This window comes from Macaca nemestrina, chromosome 6, assembly GCF_043159975.1.
Source record: "Macaca nemestrina isolate mMacNem1 chromosome 6, mMacNem.hap1, whole genome shotgun sequence".
Classification (NCBI taxonomy): domain Eukaryota; kingdom Metazoa; phylum Chordata; class Mammalia; order Primates; family Cercopithecidae; genus Macaca; species Macaca nemestrina.
In genome coordinates this window covers 119573159-119590992 of record NC_092130.1, presented here as the reverse complement: position 1 = coordinate 119590992, position 17834 = coordinate 119573159, and the positions used below count along the sequence as shown (strand labels likewise).

At 36.8% G+C, this 17834-nt stretch overlaps 1 protein-coding gene across 1 annotated transcript in view; it reads right to left on the bottom strand.

Annotated features, from left to right (window-relative positions):
- Window positions 1–1088: 1088 nt before the first annotated feature.
- LOC105499399 (interleukin 6 cytokine family signal transducer) overlaps window positions 1089–17834 on the bottom strand; it is a 54218-nt gene continuing 37472 nt past the window's right edge. Inside the window, exons 10-17 of the mRNA XM_011771951.2 lie at window positions 17274–17484; window positions 16043–16225; window positions 13510–13611; window positions 13190–13336; window positions 12719–12859; window positions 8402–8498; window positions 3595–3676; window positions 1089–2771 (exon numbers count right to left, since the gene is read on the bottom strand). Of these exons, the coding sequence (XP_011770253.1) occupies window positions 2034–2771; window positions 3595–3676; window positions 8402–8498; window positions 12719–12859; window positions 13190–13336; window positions 13510–13611; window positions 16043–16225; window positions 17274–17484 (1701 nt within the window). The 3' untranslated portion in view covers window positions 1089–2033. The remainder of the gene's footprint in view (window positions 2772–3594; window positions 3677–8401; window positions 8499–12718; window positions 12860–13189; window positions 13337–13509; window positions 13612–16042; window positions 16226–17273; window positions 17485–17834) is intronic.

Below are 17834 nucleotides of genomic sequence, written 5' to 3'. Positions count from 1 at the left end.
CTCACACTAAAACATTCTTCATGACACTATTTGTTATAAGTTGCAGCTAAACATTACAGTCATGTGACTTATTTTGAGAAAATGCAAAATGTAATAGGTATAAATTTCCTGACACATATAGCAAGACAAATCCAGCCCAGCCTTTGATGACCAACTTAAACGGTGGCAATATCATTATCTTGTTGTGTAAATTTGGGTCTATCTCTACCTTTACTTCTCTGTGCCTGATTTTCCTCATCTACTTTGAATTAGTGACTCTATTAATCTAATTTTGTCTCAAGTGGGAAACTGAATATATCAGAAAAAAGCATTTTTTTTCATAAAGACGATCATATAATATGTGAAAGAACTTTGAAAGGATCAGGTGTTATATAAATGCAAGAATATAAAAGATAAACAGGAAGCCTAATGTGAATAATATTCTGAGAGTAAAAAGTGTAATTATATTTCAATTGTAAATGTATACCAAGTTTTCTTAGCTTTCTATTCTCCAATAACCTCTAGAAACTATTCTAAGCATGCCTGGTTTCTGTAACTTAAATATGGCATTAAAAATCTGTTTCCTTTGAATTCACTTGATAGCAGTAGTCAATCACTAATAATGCTTGCTAATTTCCTCTTACTTTCTTAAGAAAGCCCCTATATTTAGCCTCTGTCTCCATAATGCCAAGTGGTGGTTAGGGGACAGCATAAGTACACTAGTGGCTTTAGCATTAAACTTGAGGCCTGGGTCACTTCTCCCTTGAAGAAAAAGGGTTTTAAAAATTCCTAAATCACAATGTAGAACTAAGTTCCACCCTACCTCAGAACTGCAGATATTAAAATACCATCTCTTTACTGTCTCTACAATAAGGATATTTGCTAAGATCAAGATGTACATTTTTTGGGGTTCTGTTTTGTTTTGGTAAATATTGCCCAAGTCATCTTAGTTTGCTTCAAACATTCACTAAAAATAAAAAGTTTTAAATCTTTACCTACTTAAAAATTTTAAAAAGTACTCTAAACAAATTTAAGCTGAAGATATATACTATATAAAGTGCTTCATCTACCCAATTCTCTGAAGTCTTAAGGTCAATGATATGTGTGTATATATGTGTGTGTGTATATATATATAAACATCAGCAATTTAAGCCTTTAAAAATGCCATTTTTTTAGATGCTTTGTTTTTTTTTTTCCTCTTTACTACCACTTTCTTTTTCCCCCTTTATTACTACAATTTAAGCCTTTAAAAATGGCAATTTTTTAGATGCTTGAGATAGTTTGGGGGATCCTTAGCTCTTATCATGGCACTCTGTTGAGTTTGTGAAATAGTTCTTCAAAGAGGTTGTCAATAATATGCAAATTTTTGAAAACTAGTGAGATTACTAATTATTGATGAATAAAAAATGAGTACTTTTAACCTGCCAAGTTAAAGCTCTAGAATTCCTTTTCTCCAGTAATAACTGGCAGCATCACTACCAATGGAAGGGACCTAAGGAATATTGTGTACATTGATATACACGAGGCTGCTCATTTTTTTTTGGCAGATTACAACAGCTGGGCTCATATAGTTATGGCCTATGGATCTCTTTTTAAGTTATTTTAGCTGAAGTAGATGGTCTACACCTTGCTCCTCTAATCTTTTATATTAACTGTCCCTAAGCCACTTTGATGACTCATCAAAATCAGTATAGCTGTGCTCACTAAGCATATCACTGCTTATTATTTAAATACCTTGTTTTTTATGTAGCAAAACAAAAAGTTTTATAAATTTCAGATAAGCTTTCTAGTTTTCTTCAGTGCAAACATCCTGAAACAGCACAAAATCATTCAGCTAGTCTGAGGATGAAGTCAGTTTATGTAGTGCTTAAAGTAGAATCCCAGATATTCTGGAATGGAAATAGCTCATGTGAAACTTCAGTTCATTTTTGTCCTTAAGGGCAAATGATCATCTTCAGAGAGTGAAGACTTTTTGAAATCTGAATTCACAGATAAAATAATTTTAGCTTTACTTTATAGGTACTGCTGAAGTTGCAGCAGGAACTACTAGTCCTTCACTGAGGCATGTAGCCACCTTGCCGTACAGTCTGTGGTAAGTAACTTTTAGGCATTCCTTCATCAATGGCAGCCTCCATCCCAATTGTTTCAAATCTTTCTACTTGTCCCTCAGTACCTGGACCAAAAGGATCTGCTGCAGAAACTTCCTGAAACATTTTCATTTCCCCAGATCCACAGGATTGTGAAATATGATCTGAAATCTGTTGTTTAAGTCTAACAAAATCTTCCTCATTGACTGATGAAACTTGCTTTGACCTTTCAAAATGTGAAATATCGGGACTGGATTCATGCTGACTGCAGTTCTGTTTGAAGTACTGTTGCCTGGGCAAAATGTCATCACTGCCATCTACATGATCTACTAATTGTAGATCTTCTGGCCGCTCCTCTGAATCTAACAAGGGCTGGGTAGACTCGGATCTTGAGAAGACTTGCACAGATGGAACTTGGTGTCTGTAGCCACTGTGCACCACAGTAGAATACTGGACAGTGCTCGAAGTGTTTTGTGAAGATTCATTTTCATCACTGCTAGAAATGCTTGGCCTAGAAGATGACATGCATGAAGAACCCCCAATACCACTGCTGTGTCCTTCAGTATTAATTTTTTCCTTTTTGAACAGGTCCAATGATTTCAGATCTTCTGGAAAAGGTTTTTTGTCATTTGCTTCTATTTCCACAACACTTACATCAGTGAAATTGCCATCTGAATACATTTGATCTTTTGAACTAAAGTTGTGCTAAGGAAGAGAGAAAATTGTATATGGCAAGTATTAGTTAAAGCCACAGAGATAATGCATCTCTGAAACTTCCCAGTAACTCTCAGTGGTACAGAAATAACCTGCATTATGTCACTAAGTCACTGTCAACTACCCAAAATGCAGATACTGTAAAATGAGTCTAAGTAGTCTAAATCAATATTGTTGGTGCTACATTTTGATAAGCTAATGGTCTATAAATAGTATTTAATATTTCATGCCTAGACTAGGCAGCCTAGGATTAACCAGACAGAAAACTAGAAAACATTAAGGAAAATCAAATCTGAATGATGGAGATTTTGTAGAATATAAAAATACATAATACATTTTACTCTGTTAATATAAATTTTAAGGACTACTGGAGGATAATAAATACAAACGAGTTCCCCTTTGGGGCATATTTAAAATTCAGAGTTTAGAGTAGGTTCCCAGAGATCATTTCATCAGTGCTAAAATGATAGACTGTTGAACTTGGTCTTAATACTCAATCCAAAATGCTTGCCTTGAGGTAGTTACCATCACATAGCAGTTTCAGCACCTCAAGTTTTCAGTTTGCAAGTTCAACCAAACATCTGTAATGTTTACTAAACAATTTAAAATATCAGAACAAATACGCTATGATGGTGATACACCCCTAAAATGTGTCATACATATTAAATTTTGATTAAAATTTTCATTTATGTACCATTTTATTTTCATTTACTTTTTGACTCAGCTTGAATATCTTTTGGTACATCTGTAGATACTCAATATACCTACTAACATGTCGGTATATTATAAGCAACTCAGAAGCATTTTCTCTTACCCTTGGAGGAGTGTGAGGTGACCACTGGGCAATATGACTCTTTGAAGGATCTGGAACATTAGGCCAGATGTGTTTTTTAATTCTGAAGAGAAAAGAAAAATGGCCTATGTAAAACCACACATAATAAACGATGAACAGTCCCTATTTCTAAACATGTTCATCAAAAACAAACCAAACCAATCACCTAAATGAACAAAAAATACCTACTCTACCCCAAACAAAAATTATTTTTCTTATAAGGATTGTAATGTATTCACAATGAATTAACAAGGCTAAATCTAATCAGTGTTCAATTTTTTTTTTTAACTCTCAAAATTCTGCAATTAAAACAACTTAAAATCTTTATCCAGGCCACATGTTGTGGTATTCCAATTAAAAGAATCCAGATAACAAATTAATGTTCCCACTGATACCAAATTATTTTTAATAAGAAAAGGCTAACAATATTTAAAATTCATTTAGGATATCCATATAATCAAAAACCTACTGAAATATGTCTTCCTTACAGTTAATACAGTTCCTAGCTCAAAGGCGTTCATAAGTGCACAGGAAATGGGTCATCTTGAGAATAAGTTCAAATATAAAAATCAAATTTTAAAAAGTGACTACTGAGAATGGTACTTCAAAGAGTGAGAGCCTACCAGACTGACTCTCCTGTAGGAAATACCTATAACATTTGGAAGTAATATAAAAAGCAGTAAAGCTGACAACCTAGACAAACCCATGAATGAATCCTCGAAAGACACAAATTACTAAAACAGACTGAAGAAAAAGAAAGCTATGATATATTTATAAAGAAATTGAATTTTAATTAGAAACCTTCCCACAAAATTCTGGGCAAAAGGAAATAATATTAACACTATACAAACTCTTCCAGAAAATAGAGAAGGTAACATGTTTCCATTCATTTTATGAGGCTAGTATTATCCTGATTTTAAAACCAGACAGACAAGGCACAAAGACAGACTAACTTCACTCAAGAACACAGACACGAAGAGTATTAAACTGAATACAGCAAAATCCAAGGAATGCAAGGATGATATATGAAAATCAATAAAATTCACCATATTCATGGAAGGAAGGAGAAAAACCATATCACCTCAACAGATTCAGAAAAAGCACTTGACCAAATTGTGACACCCATTCATGATAAAAATTGCTAGCAAAGGAAAACAGAAATAAGAACTTACCCCTGGAAGTAGTAGTAAAGGGGAAAAAAACCCCACAAAGCAGCCGGGCATGGTGGCTCAGACCTGTAATTCCAGCACTTTGGGAGGCTGAGGCGGGTGGATTACCTGAGGTCAGGAGTTTGAGATCAGCCTGGCCAACATGGTGACACCCCGTCTCTACTAAAATAAAAATACAAAAAAAATTAGCCGGGCATGGTGGTGCATGCCATGTAATCCCAGCTACTCAGAGGCTGAGGCAGGAGAATCGCTTGAACCCAGAAGGTGGAGGTTGCAGTGAGCCAAGATTGTACCACTGCACCCCAGCCTGGGCAACAAGAGTAGCAGTCAGTCTCAAAAAAAAACAAAAAACAAAAAACAAAAAAAACCCCACAAAGCAAAAACTTCAACCTACAGCTAACATCACATGTGATGGTGAAAGACTAAATACTTTCACCTCTAAAATTAGGAACAATGCAATGCTCTTATATGGTCTAGATATATGTACTAGAGGTCTTAGCCAGTAAGAACTAAAAGCATAAAGATTAGAACAACTATAATTACTCCCAAGAAGCATGAATGTGTATGTAGAAAATCCTAAAGAATCCAAAAAGCTACTAGTAAATGAATTTATCAAAGTCTCAGTATATATGATGAATATATTTTAAAAAATCAATTGCATTTCTACATACTAAGAATTAGAAAATATTTTAAAATATTCCACTTATAATAACAAAAAATACTTTTGTCATGAATTCAAAAAAAGTTATGTAAGGCCTGTCTACTGAAAACTACAAAACACTGCAAAAGTAAATTAAACAAAACCCAAATACATAAAGAAATAAACCAGGTTCACAGACTGAAAGACTCAATAGCGTTAAGATTGCAGTTCTCTCCTATAGATTCAACAAAATCTGATCTATAGATTCAACAAAATCCCAATCAAAACTATAGTTTTAAAAAAAATTGACAAGCTGAATTAAAATGTATATGAAAAAGCAAAGAAATCTAGCCAAAATAACTTCTTTTAAAAAAGAACATACTGGAAGAATTCTACCTACTTTCAAAATTTACTATAGAGCTATACTAATCAAGACAATGTGGTACTGGCAGTACTGGCATAAGAACGGACATATATACATTTATGAAACAGAACTGAGAGTATGGAAATAGATACAGACTTATAAGGACAATTGCTTTTGGCAAAGGTATCAAAGCAATTCAATGGGGAAAGACAGTCTTTTCAAAATAAATGACAATGGAATTAGACATCTGTAGGAACAAAATGAACCTTGACGCTGACCTCCCACCATGCACAAAAATAGCCTGAAATGGATCATAGACTAAGAGCTGAAACTATTGCACTTGTGGAAGAAAACATGAGAAAATATTTTGATACTGAGTTTGGCAGAGACTTCTCAAACAGGACACAAAACTCAGGAACCACAGAAAAAAACTGATAAAATGAACTTCATCAAAATAAAAAATTTATGCTTTTTTTTTTTTTTCAGATGGAGTCTCACTCTGTCACTAAGGTTGGAGTGCAGTGATCTTGGCTCACTGCAACCTACGCCTCCTGGGTTTAAGCAATTCTCCTGCCTCAGCCTCCCAAGTAGCTGGGACTACTGGCGCGTGCCACCATGCCCGGCTAAGTTTTTGTATTTTTAGCAGAGATGGGGTTTCACTGAGTTGGCCAGGATGGCCTTGATCTGACCTTGAGCCGCCAGCCTCGGCCCCCAACGTGCTGGGATTACAGGTGTAAAACTTCTGCTTTTCTAAAGCCACAGTTAAGACAAAAAGGCGGCCGGGTGTGGTGGCTCATGCCTGTAATCCCAGCACTTTGGGAGGCCAAGGCGGGCGGATCACAAGGTCAGGAGATCGAGACCATCCTGGCTAATATGGTGAAACCCCGTCTCTACCAAAAATACAAAAAATTAGCCAGGTGTGGTGGCAGGCGCCTGCAGTCCCAGCTACCAGGGAGGCTGAGGCAGGAGAATGGCGTGAACTTGGGAGGCGGAGCTTGCAGTGAGCCAAGATCACGCCACTGCACTCCAGCCTGGGCAACAGAGCAAGACTCTGTCTCAAAAAAAAAAAAAAAAAAAAAAGACAAAAGAGCAAAGCATAGACTGGACAAAAGTCTGTAAAACGTATTTAATAATGTTGTAATCAGAACATATAAAGCACTTTTATAGCTCAACTGTAAACAAAATAACCAAATTTGAAAATGGGTAAAATATTTCAATAGACACATCACAAAAGAAAATATGTAAGTAACACATGAAAAGATCCATTACTAGTCATCAGAAAAATTAAAATTAAAATGATATAGTATTACACACTCACTAGAATGAAAGAAGTCTGACAGCACTAAGTGTTGGTAATAATATGGAATACCGTTGGCGGCAATCCAAGATGGTGTAGCCACTGTGAAAAAGTTTGGCAGTTTCTTATAAAGTTGAACATATACTTACCATATGACCCAGCACTCTCACTCCTAGTTATTTGTTCAAGATAAAGGAAAACACGCTCACAGTTTTGTATGTGAATATTCATAGCAACATTATTCATAATAGCTGAAAATTAGAAACAACCTAAACTTCCATAACAGATGAGTCTAAAAGTTTTGATGTATCCATACTACAGAATACTAGTCAGCAATAAAAAGGAAAAAGGTAGGCCAGGTGCAGTGACTCATGCCTGTAATCCCAGCACTTTGGGAAGCCGAGGTGGGTGAATCACTTGAGGTCAGGAGTTCGAGACCAGCCTGGCCAACATGGTGAAACTCCATCTCAACTGTAAACACAAAAATTAGCTGGGCATGGTGGCAAGTGCCTATAATCCCAGTTACTCAAGAGGCTGAGGCAGGAGAATCATTTGAACTCAGGAGGTGGAGGCTGCAGTGAGCCAAGATCATGCCATTGTACTCCAGCATGGGCAACAGAGTGAGACTCCATCTCAAAAAAAAAAAAGAGAGAGAGAAGTATATGCAACAACATGGATGAATCTCAAAAATATTACGTGAAAGACATACACAAAAGACTACATGCTACTTATTTGTATTTATATAAAATTCTTGGCCATGGCTCATGCCTGTAATCCCAGCACTTTGGGAGGCAGATAAGGGTGGATCACTTGAAATCAGGAGTTCGAGACCAGCCTGGCCAACATGGTGATACCCCATCTTTACTAAAAATACAAAAAAATTAGCTGGGTGTGGTGGTGGACGCTTGTAATCCAGCTACTTGGGAGGCTGACGCTGGAGTCTGAATCAGGGAGGCAGAGGTTGTAGTGAGCTGAGATTGCACCGTTGTACTCTATCCTGGGCAACAAGAGTGAAACTCTGTCTCAAAATAGATAAATAAATAAAAATTCTAGAAAAGGCAAAACTATCGTTACAGAAAAGCAGATCAATGACTGCCTGGGGTTGGGTTGTGGAGAGGACAGATTATAAAGGAGAACAAGGAAGCTTTATAAAAGTGATGAAAATGTTCTATATTGTGATTGTGGTGGTAGTTATACGTCCGTATGTAATTACAAAAATTCATCAAACTGTACACTTAAAATGGATAAATTTTATTGCATGTAAATTACAGCTCAATAGAGCTGGGAGAAAATGCAAAAATATGAATAAGGGTACTTACAGGTCTCGCTTATTAAAGCAGAACAGCACTCCCAGAAGAGTTGTCAATAGGAACGCTAAGCAAACAGGCACGACTATGGCTTCAATTTCTCCTTGAGCTTAAAAAAAAAAAAAAAAAAAAAAAAAAAAAAGGTGTGATGGGAAATAATTGTTGACACATGCACTAAGGAGATATAATACAACTTCCCAACCAGACTTGCTGTTGAAAAGATAAAATACAATCCTAATTATTTTTCAAGGTCTCTTCAGACTTGATGTTTTTTACCCTCTTCTCTCTTTGGTAAATCACATCCCAACCATTTATGTCTTTCAGTAACCTGGCCGCATAGCATAAAATGTTGGTTGGGGGATAAAAATGATCAGTGTATTGGGTAATCTACTGGGTAGGTTAGAGCTTTCAAACATAACCATTTGTAACATTTATGATCTGCATTCGGTAGAATCTTAGTAAAAGTTTATCTCTCAGTTCTAATATTGTATAACAGAGAAATTATGTCAGAACAAATATAAATACCGGGTAAAATGGAAAAGCTATAAAAACATAATTGAACTACACATTTAACCTTCTAAAAAAATAAAAATGCACTCTCAGAATTTTTAAGAGTTATTTACCATTTTTCAAAAAGACAACATATCTGATACAGGGCTAAGAATTTTAGGAGCTGCTCAACGGGCATGAGGAGTGGCACAAGTAGGAATAAACTAAAAAGTAAACAAGCCTAAGATCCCTAAATACCACACAAATCCTCATCTGCATTTAAAAGAGTACTTATTCATCAAATTAATCACTAATTGGGATAATTAATATTGGAGATTTTTTAAATGACTTTCCTGATGGTTGTTTCTGGTGAATTTTGAATTTTAATTAGTCTTTTACAGGAAAAATGTATGAAAGTAATATTGCAGCCATATACTACTCACTTAATTTTATCCTTCCACCACACATATCCCTTTGTAAGTAACTACTATCCTATGAAGCTCAGTAGAAATCAAGAAATCAGATAAATGCTTGAGAATAAACTATGGGTTGGCAAATATTAACTCTTTAAATGCTAAAGATTATATATATGGGTGGACGTATATATATTTATGTGTGTATATATACTGATATATGTGTGTATATATATTGATATGTGTATGTATGTTTGTGTATATATATATATATATAAAATGCCAAATCTAATTTAGGCAGAAACTTTTATTTATTAAATATCTGCTTTTATGTTTTCAAGCCTGTGCCTTTGCTCATGCTGCTAAGATGCCACCTTCTTCCTATTTGTCCACATATTAACTCAAGGCTCAAGTATTTTCTTCTCCATAAAACCTTCTTTGAAGGTAAAATTATCCATTACTGGTATATTTACATTCCTACTCTATTTACTGTCTACATAGTTCACAGGTTCTCCTTTTTCTGATTTACTTATGCAAAATTTCTTCAACTAAGCTATAAGGTCCTCATTGGCAAGACTCATGCCATGTGAAGAAGCCATAATGGATCCATGAGACTATACATAGAGAACTGAAAAAAGTAGGTTATAAAGTAATACTAAGTATAATTTAATTTTTGGAAAAAATATATACAGAGAAGAGACTAAAAGGATATACAAATATGTTATTTTGGGGTAAGGGACTAGGACTAATTTTTCTTTCTACATTTTACTGTACAGTCTAAATTCTCTATAATGAACATAATAAAAAAATGTTAGGCCAAGCATGGTGGTTCATGCCTGTAATCTGGCACTCTGGGAGGCTAAGGCAGGAGGACTGAGGTCAGGAGTTCAAAGCTAGCCTGGGCAAGATAATGAGATTTTATCTCTACCAAAAAATTGTTTTAAACTAGCCAGGTGTGGTGGTGCCTACCAGCAGTCTTAGCTACTTGGGAGGCTGAGGCAGGAGGATCGCTTGAGCCCAGGAATTTGAGGTTACAGTGAGCTGTGACTGCACCACTGCACTCCAGCCTGGGAGACAGAGCAAGACTCTGTCTCAAAAACAAACAAAAAATATATATATGGGTTTTTATGTGTGTGTGTGTATACACATACATATATACAGAGCTCTGTAGAGATGGCTGGTCTCCACAGAAATACGTAAAATATACATTTTTATTTTTTAATTTTTCTCAAGATTATGGTATAAAGTTTTATTTTAAATAACATATCTATTAACACGCCACCATATGGGACCAACCTTATCCCAGAAACTATATTCATTACTGGCCCTAACAGCAGAGCTCAGGATCTTTTTTTATCATTTATTTTATGTAGTCACTCATTCATTTATTCTCTCATTCAGCAAGTATTCAACCAACAAAGCACATGGAACTTACTACTTATCATTCAGTAGGTTGGCACTTGGGGGTGGGGGTTACAATTATGGTAAAATAAGGTAATTTTCTATAATGATTCAAAATGTAGTGGGAACAAGAAAGAATGTTGGTTAAGTTTGCTTTAGGGAAGATACAGAACAGCCAGATGATGAGGTGAAGACCTCACTGAGGGCAACGCACTAAGAAAAGAAAAGTTAGCACAAGGAGCTTGCAGTTGAAGTAAATGATGATGAAAGGGTACGCACAATCAATAGGACTTGACACTCAGCTTATGTGAGAGAAAAATACATTTATTGTAATCACATCTAAATTTCTGGCTTTGGCTAGGAGTTGGATAGTTGTGGCATAGAACGAGGGAGGGGAAATGTATTTGGGAAGGAAAGAGAGGATGGCTAAAGCCATGGACAGAGTTTGAATAGGCAAGTAAGAAAACAGGGTCAAGTGCGGTGGCCCACGCCTGTAATCCCAGCACTTTGGGAGGCCGAGGCGGGTGGATCACGTGAAGTCAGGGGGTCGAGACCATCTTAGCCAACATGGTGAAAACCCATCTCTACAAAAATACAAAAAATTAGCCAGGCGTGATGGTTACTAACCCCAGCTACTTGGGAGGCTGAGGCAGGAGAATCACTTGAACCTGGGAGGTGGAGGTTGAAGTGAGCTGGGATTGCGCCACTGTACTACAGCCTAGGTGACAAGAGCAAAACTCTGTCTCGAAAAACAAAAACAGAAAATAGGGTCAAGAACAGAGCTCTGAGGAAAACAAACCATTTAAAAGTTAAAAGTAGATGCCAGCCACAGTAGCTCACGCCTGTAATCCCAGCACTTTGGGAGGCCGAGGCAGGCACAACACAAGGTCAGGAGATTGAGACCATCCTGGCTAACACGGTGAAACCCCATCTCTACTAAAATAATACAAAAAATTAGCCAGGCGTGGTGGCACGTACCTGTAGTCCCAGCTACTTGGGAGGCTGAGGCAGAAGAATCACTTGAACCTGGGAGGCGGAGGTTGCAGTGAGCCAAGATCGCACCACTGCACTCCAGCCTGGGTGACAGGCTTTTTTTTGGTCTCAAAAAAAAAGAAGAGCAAAAAAGGAGAATGAGAAGAAAACAACAGAGAAAAAGGAGACTCAGGAGACTGTACTAGTAGAAAAAGTATGGTTAGAAAACCCAAGGGAGGAGGGAGTTTCAAGGATGGAAGGCCAACAGAGTCAAATGTTGAAAGAATAGAAAGGCTGGAGGCAGTGGCTTATGTCTGTAATCCCAGCACTTTAGGAGGCCAAGGCAGAAGGATCACTTGAGCCCAGGAGTTCGAGACCAGCCATCTCTACAAAAAAAAAACTAGCTGGATGTGGTGGCGCTGGTCCCAGCTACTTGAGAAACTGAGGTAGGAGGATCACTTGAGCCCAGGAGGTCAAGGCTGCAGTGTGCCATGTTCATGCCACTGCACTCCACTGTAGCTTGGGCGACAGAATAAGACGCTGCCTCCAAAAAAAAAAAGTAGAAAAAAGATGAAAACTAAAAAGCATGCAGTAGATAAGACGATCAAGAGGTCTTCTGAGTGACACCAGAGAGGTTTCAGTGCAGGGGTAGGGCTGGACCCCTAATTTCAGTATGCTGAAGACTGAGAGGGAGGTATGGAAGTAAAGAATAAAGTGGACTAGTCCTTCAAGTAATCTGTCTATAAAAGAAAGAAATGAGGATAGAGAAGGAAAGAACACACCCAAACCAGTGAAAAAAATGAACCCACTTGGAAAGATATACGAATTCTTTTGGGATTTTCAGTATAGCTGAATACAGTCAGAAGTTGTTAATAAAATACCAAAAAGGTGAGAAATAACACTTTCTATAAAGAAACAACCAACCAAAGCCATATAATATAAAAATCATGATGACTCCAAAGATGTACTTTTTAACACAATTTTAGCACATAAACTAAGTTCATTTCTAATCTAAGTTTGAGAAAGAAAAAAACCAAACTTCATTATTTCTTACCAAACTTTGGGGTAGTAAAAGTGAATTCTGGACCATCCTTCCCACCTTCATCTGTGTATGCTGCCATTCGTACCATGTACAATGTGTCACTAGTCAAAGAGGACAATGTATATTCTGTGTGGGAAGAATCCACATTCACAGCTGGAAGAAATAAAGAACTGTGCTTCATTCAACCATTCAATGCTTTTGCTTAACTGGCCTATATTCGGTATTGTGAAAGTATTAAAGAAGCGAAGTATTTTTGTCAGAAAACAACGTTTATAATGTTCTGACATAATTTTATGTTCTAAAGCACAATGCAGTACTTTTTAAATAAATCCATGAAAACCACCATAAGGCAAATTCTCAGGTGTCTCCTGAGGCCAACATACTATAATAAAATGTATAACATAAGAAGAACAGACTTAAATTAGTACTTAAAAGCTTAAGGAAAAAATAACTGATTCTTAATAACTGATACAGTTTTATTACCAGTTTCATTTCCAATGATGGTTCTATAAAATATAGTATAATTTCTGATAAATCCATTCTGAACATCAACAGGAAGTTGGTCCCACTCTAAGACAGCTTCGTTTTTCCCTACTTTCTTTGTCCGAACAGTAGGTCCTTTGGAAGGTGCTGTAAGAAAGTAAACACATTTGCTAACTGAAAATCATTTAGAATCTAGTAAAATTTCCTTGTCATAAAATTATTTGAACATATGAGATACATCTTTATTCAAAAGTGATAAAATGTGTTTGTTAATACAAAGCCCTAAACTTTTTTTTTCAAAGAAGTGAGTTTGGACTTACGAGCTTGTTTAAGGTATGCCTTTATGGATTCAGGGCTTCCTGGTCCGTCAGCATATACTGGAGTAACTGTTATCAAATAGCATTTGCTCTCTGCTAAGTTCCCTAAAGCAAGAACAGCAGATTAAGCATGTTTTTCCATAATGAAAAAGTCAAGTTAAAACCACAATTTATTTTACATTGTAATTTCATGACCACTTAATTTTCTTTTAAAACTGCAGTTGTCTAAGTACGCATTGCCTTTTGTGTACCGGATTCAAGCTTAATCTCTGTAAAAGTATTGCCAATGCAGTGGATAAAAAAATATATTGTTAAGAATAATGATGGTATTTATATCTGTAATTTATAAAACAACGATCTCAGATTACTCTGGATCTTACAGAGTCTGACAATTTTTGTATGGCTTACCTACAAGAGAGAACAGCCTAAGGAGCAAGATGACTAAACTAGTAAGACCTAGGGGAAAGCACTAATGGCCCTAGTTTATCAGGTGAGTTGGAAAAAAGGGTATCTTAAAAAACTTCCTCGGCCGGGCACCGTGGCTCACGTCTGTAACCCCAGCACTTTAGGAGGCTGAGGTGAGTGGATCACTTCAGGTCAGGAGTTTGAGACCAGCGTGGCCAACATAGTGAAACCCCACCTTTATTGAAAATACAAAAATTAGCTGGACACGGTGGTGGTCCCAGCTGCTTGGGAGGCTGTGGCAGGAGAATCACTTGAACCCAGGAGACGGAGGTTGCAGTGAGCCAAGATCGTGCCACTGCACTCCAGGCTGGGCGGCAGAGTGACTCTGCCTCAAAAAAAACAAAAACAAAAACAAACTTCCTTTATTTTTATCTTTTTTAGCATGCACCACTAAAATTTTTTTTTATACAGTATATTATCTGTACATATTAGAAAATGTTTTACTGAAATTTATACCTTCAACAAGAATGTATATTCCTTAACTATTACGCATGAAGTTACTTGCTCCTTTATCTTCTTAAACAGTGATTTTACCTTTTCTTGATGACTCAGTATTACCAAAAAATGAACAATTTCTATATTCTACTCTAACGTGATGCTTTTAGGGTTACTGAGCAATATACGACTACCTACCCAAACTTAATGTCTCCACAACCTATGCTAGCTTCTATTTTTTTTGAGATGGAGTTTCATTCTTGTTGTTCAGGCTGGAGTGCAGTGGCGCGATCCTGGCTCACTGCAACCTCCGCCTCCCGGGTTCAAGGGATTCTCCTGCGTCAGCCTCCCAAATAGCTGGGATTACAGGCATGTGCCACCATGCCCAGCTGATCTTGTTTTAGTAGAGATAGGGTTTATCCACGCTGGTCAGGCTGGTCTCAAACTCCTGACCTCAGGTGATCTGCCCGCCTCAGCCTCCCAAAGTGCTGGGATTACAGGTGTGAGCCTCCACACTGGCCGCTTCTTTAAAAAGTTTCTATTGGCTCTGAGCAGTGGCTCATGCCTGTAATACCAGCACTTTGGGAGGTTCATGTGAGAGAAATGCTTGAGGCCAGGTGTTGGAGATCAGTCTTTGCAACACAGTGAGATTCCCTCTCTACAAAAAAATAAAATAATTAGCTGAGTGTAGCATGTGCCTGTAGTCCCAGATACTCCAGAGGATGAGGCAGAAGGATCACTTCAGCCTGGGAGTTGAAGGCTGCAGTGAGCCATGATCATGCCACCATACTCCAGTCTAGGCAACAGAGTGAGACCCTGTATTTATTTTTTTTAAAAAAAGTTTCTATAGTTATTTCCAGCCTGTTTCCTCCCTAAGCTCTACCACATTTTTAATTTGATAAAGTCAGTAAACTAGAAAACCAAGCTTATTAAAACTGTATACTAATACTGTGTTATGACTAAAGTTCAAAAACTTTATGGCAGGAATCTCTCTGCTTAGGGCTTTTCTCTAACTAGCCATATTATTCACAGCTGAATTCTAATTATTAATTATCCTTCTTTATCAACAAAAGAACATAAACTGAATTTTTTTCTCTTCAAAGTTGTATCACTTTATAACCACTTAAGCAGCACCGTAACACACAGACTGGAGCGCTATGACTCATTACTTCTGTCCTTTGTTACTACTTCCAATTGAAAGACAAGGAAATCTGAGTTCTAGTTCTGCTTCCCCTATCTGACGGCTCTAAGACATTAAACAAGTCATCCAGATGCTCTAGGAAACTATTTTCTCATCTGAAGAATGAGGGTGTTCGGTACAGAGAACATACAACTATCAACAGCAAAGTTCGGACTATTATATTTCTCTATACTCTGTAGTTTTAGGAGTTTCCCCTTGACGATAAAATCATATTGGGGTACAAAAAGAAGAAAGTATTAACCCCACTCTGTTCATAAAGAGACTGTAATTCAGAGAGGTTAAGTATGACTTGCAGAAAGTCACACATCTAGTAAGTAGTGAGGCTATGATAAACTGGAAGCCTTTTCAATGGACCACAACACTGTAAGCAAAATAAAAAGCTGCCTAAAGAGTTAGAAAAAAGATATCAACTTAAATGTTTCTAGTCAGGTATACCTCTTAAATGGGTGCGATGCACAGTACCATCTTCCTGTTGCCAGTCTGCGATACAGGGCGCTTTATCTGATAACACACACCACTCAAGTATATATTTCTTTACAGATTCCCTTGGAGTAGTCCATTCTACCCAAAGCATGTTATCTTTGGGGAATGCTTTAAGATCCATTACAGGGTGAGTAGCTTTAAAACAAAGTTTGAATATTTAAATAATAAGTATTCACAAATTTGAAATTTCCATATTTTACAGTCATTTCCAAAACATGTGATTTATCAATTTTTGTAGCATTTAACATATATTTCCTTGAATAAAAGCACTTTATTATAACTTACAGGTAAAGTAGTCAATTAATTTTTAAACTTAAATTTTGCTTCCCCGCTGGGCATTGTGGTTCATTCATGTAATTCCAATACTTTGGGAGGCTGAAGCGGGCAGATCACTTGATGTCAGGAGTTCGAAACCAGCCTGGCCAACATGGTGAAACCCCGTCTCTACTAAAAATACAAAATTAGCCAGGCATTGTGGTGCATGCCTTTAATTCCAGCTACTTGGGAGGCTGGTGCACAAGAATCACTTGAAGCCAGGAGGCAGAGGCCGAGATTGTGCCATTGCACTCCAGCCTAGGCAAAAGGGCAAGACTGTCTCAAAAAGAAAAAAAAATTTGCTTTCCCTAAATTCTTCAAATGTTTTGTAAGTTTGTAATTGCAATTTTTCTTCTTTGAAAGCTACAAATAAAACTACAGATAAACATATTTCAGTCGTATGTATACAAAGTTCTCAAAATCTTGAAATAATATTTTAAAAACCAGGTAAGTAACCAGAATATGCTTAAATGAATGAAGTAGCTTACTGTGAAGTTTAAGTGAGCATGTAGTGATGGAAATGTTTCTTCCATCCTGATGAAATTTGTCTGCTGACTGATTCCTAAAAATGTAATCATTGGCTGGGTGTGGTGGCTTATGCCTGTAATCCCAGCACTTTGGGAGGCCAGGGGAGATTGCTTGAGCTCAGGAGTTTGACACCAGCCTGAGCAACCCGACAAAACCCAGTCTCTAAAATAAAGAAAATAATCATTATTTATAAAATTTTAAAAATTAAAAAATAAAACAGTGATTATCCCTGATACTGAGGAGACAGTCTTAGATAACTCATGTTTTTTATGGGAGCCCTGTCCATACCTAACCACCACTTTTCCATCCAAGAGTCAGGCTCCATCTCATAGATACAAACCTTGAAAGTCACAGGCAGGGATAGTTAAAACAGCTGCATCTGATTTGCCAACAAGATTTCTTGCTGTTAGGGTTGCTACATAGCGATCATTTGTGAGATTTACTGTCAGTTTTGTGTCATTAACTGTATAATTTTGTAAATGTGATTTCCATCTTGTGAGAGTCACTTCATAATCCAAGATTTTTCCATTGGCTTCAAAAGGAGGCAATGTCTGTAATAAAATAGTTTATTTTTAAAAACAATTTCATAAATCTTGAATAAAAATCAGTTTTTCTTCATATTCACAAATCGTGCCATCATGTCAAATCTCTAAATATTTAACTGCAAAGGATTCACAATCTCATTTTAAATTCGGTTCTGAAATAAAACTAGTACATACTAAATGAAGAGTAAAAGCATGACCTCAACTAAAAGAGGGTAAGTAGCATCATTCTGTTAGCTTTTGGTTCTGTATGCAATTCTGCACTGTGGCTATGTAGGCCTAAATTATTTATTTTATGCTTGAGTATTTTTCTACCTTCTTTTTTAGTATGATCTACTCATGCACTTATCAGCATACAT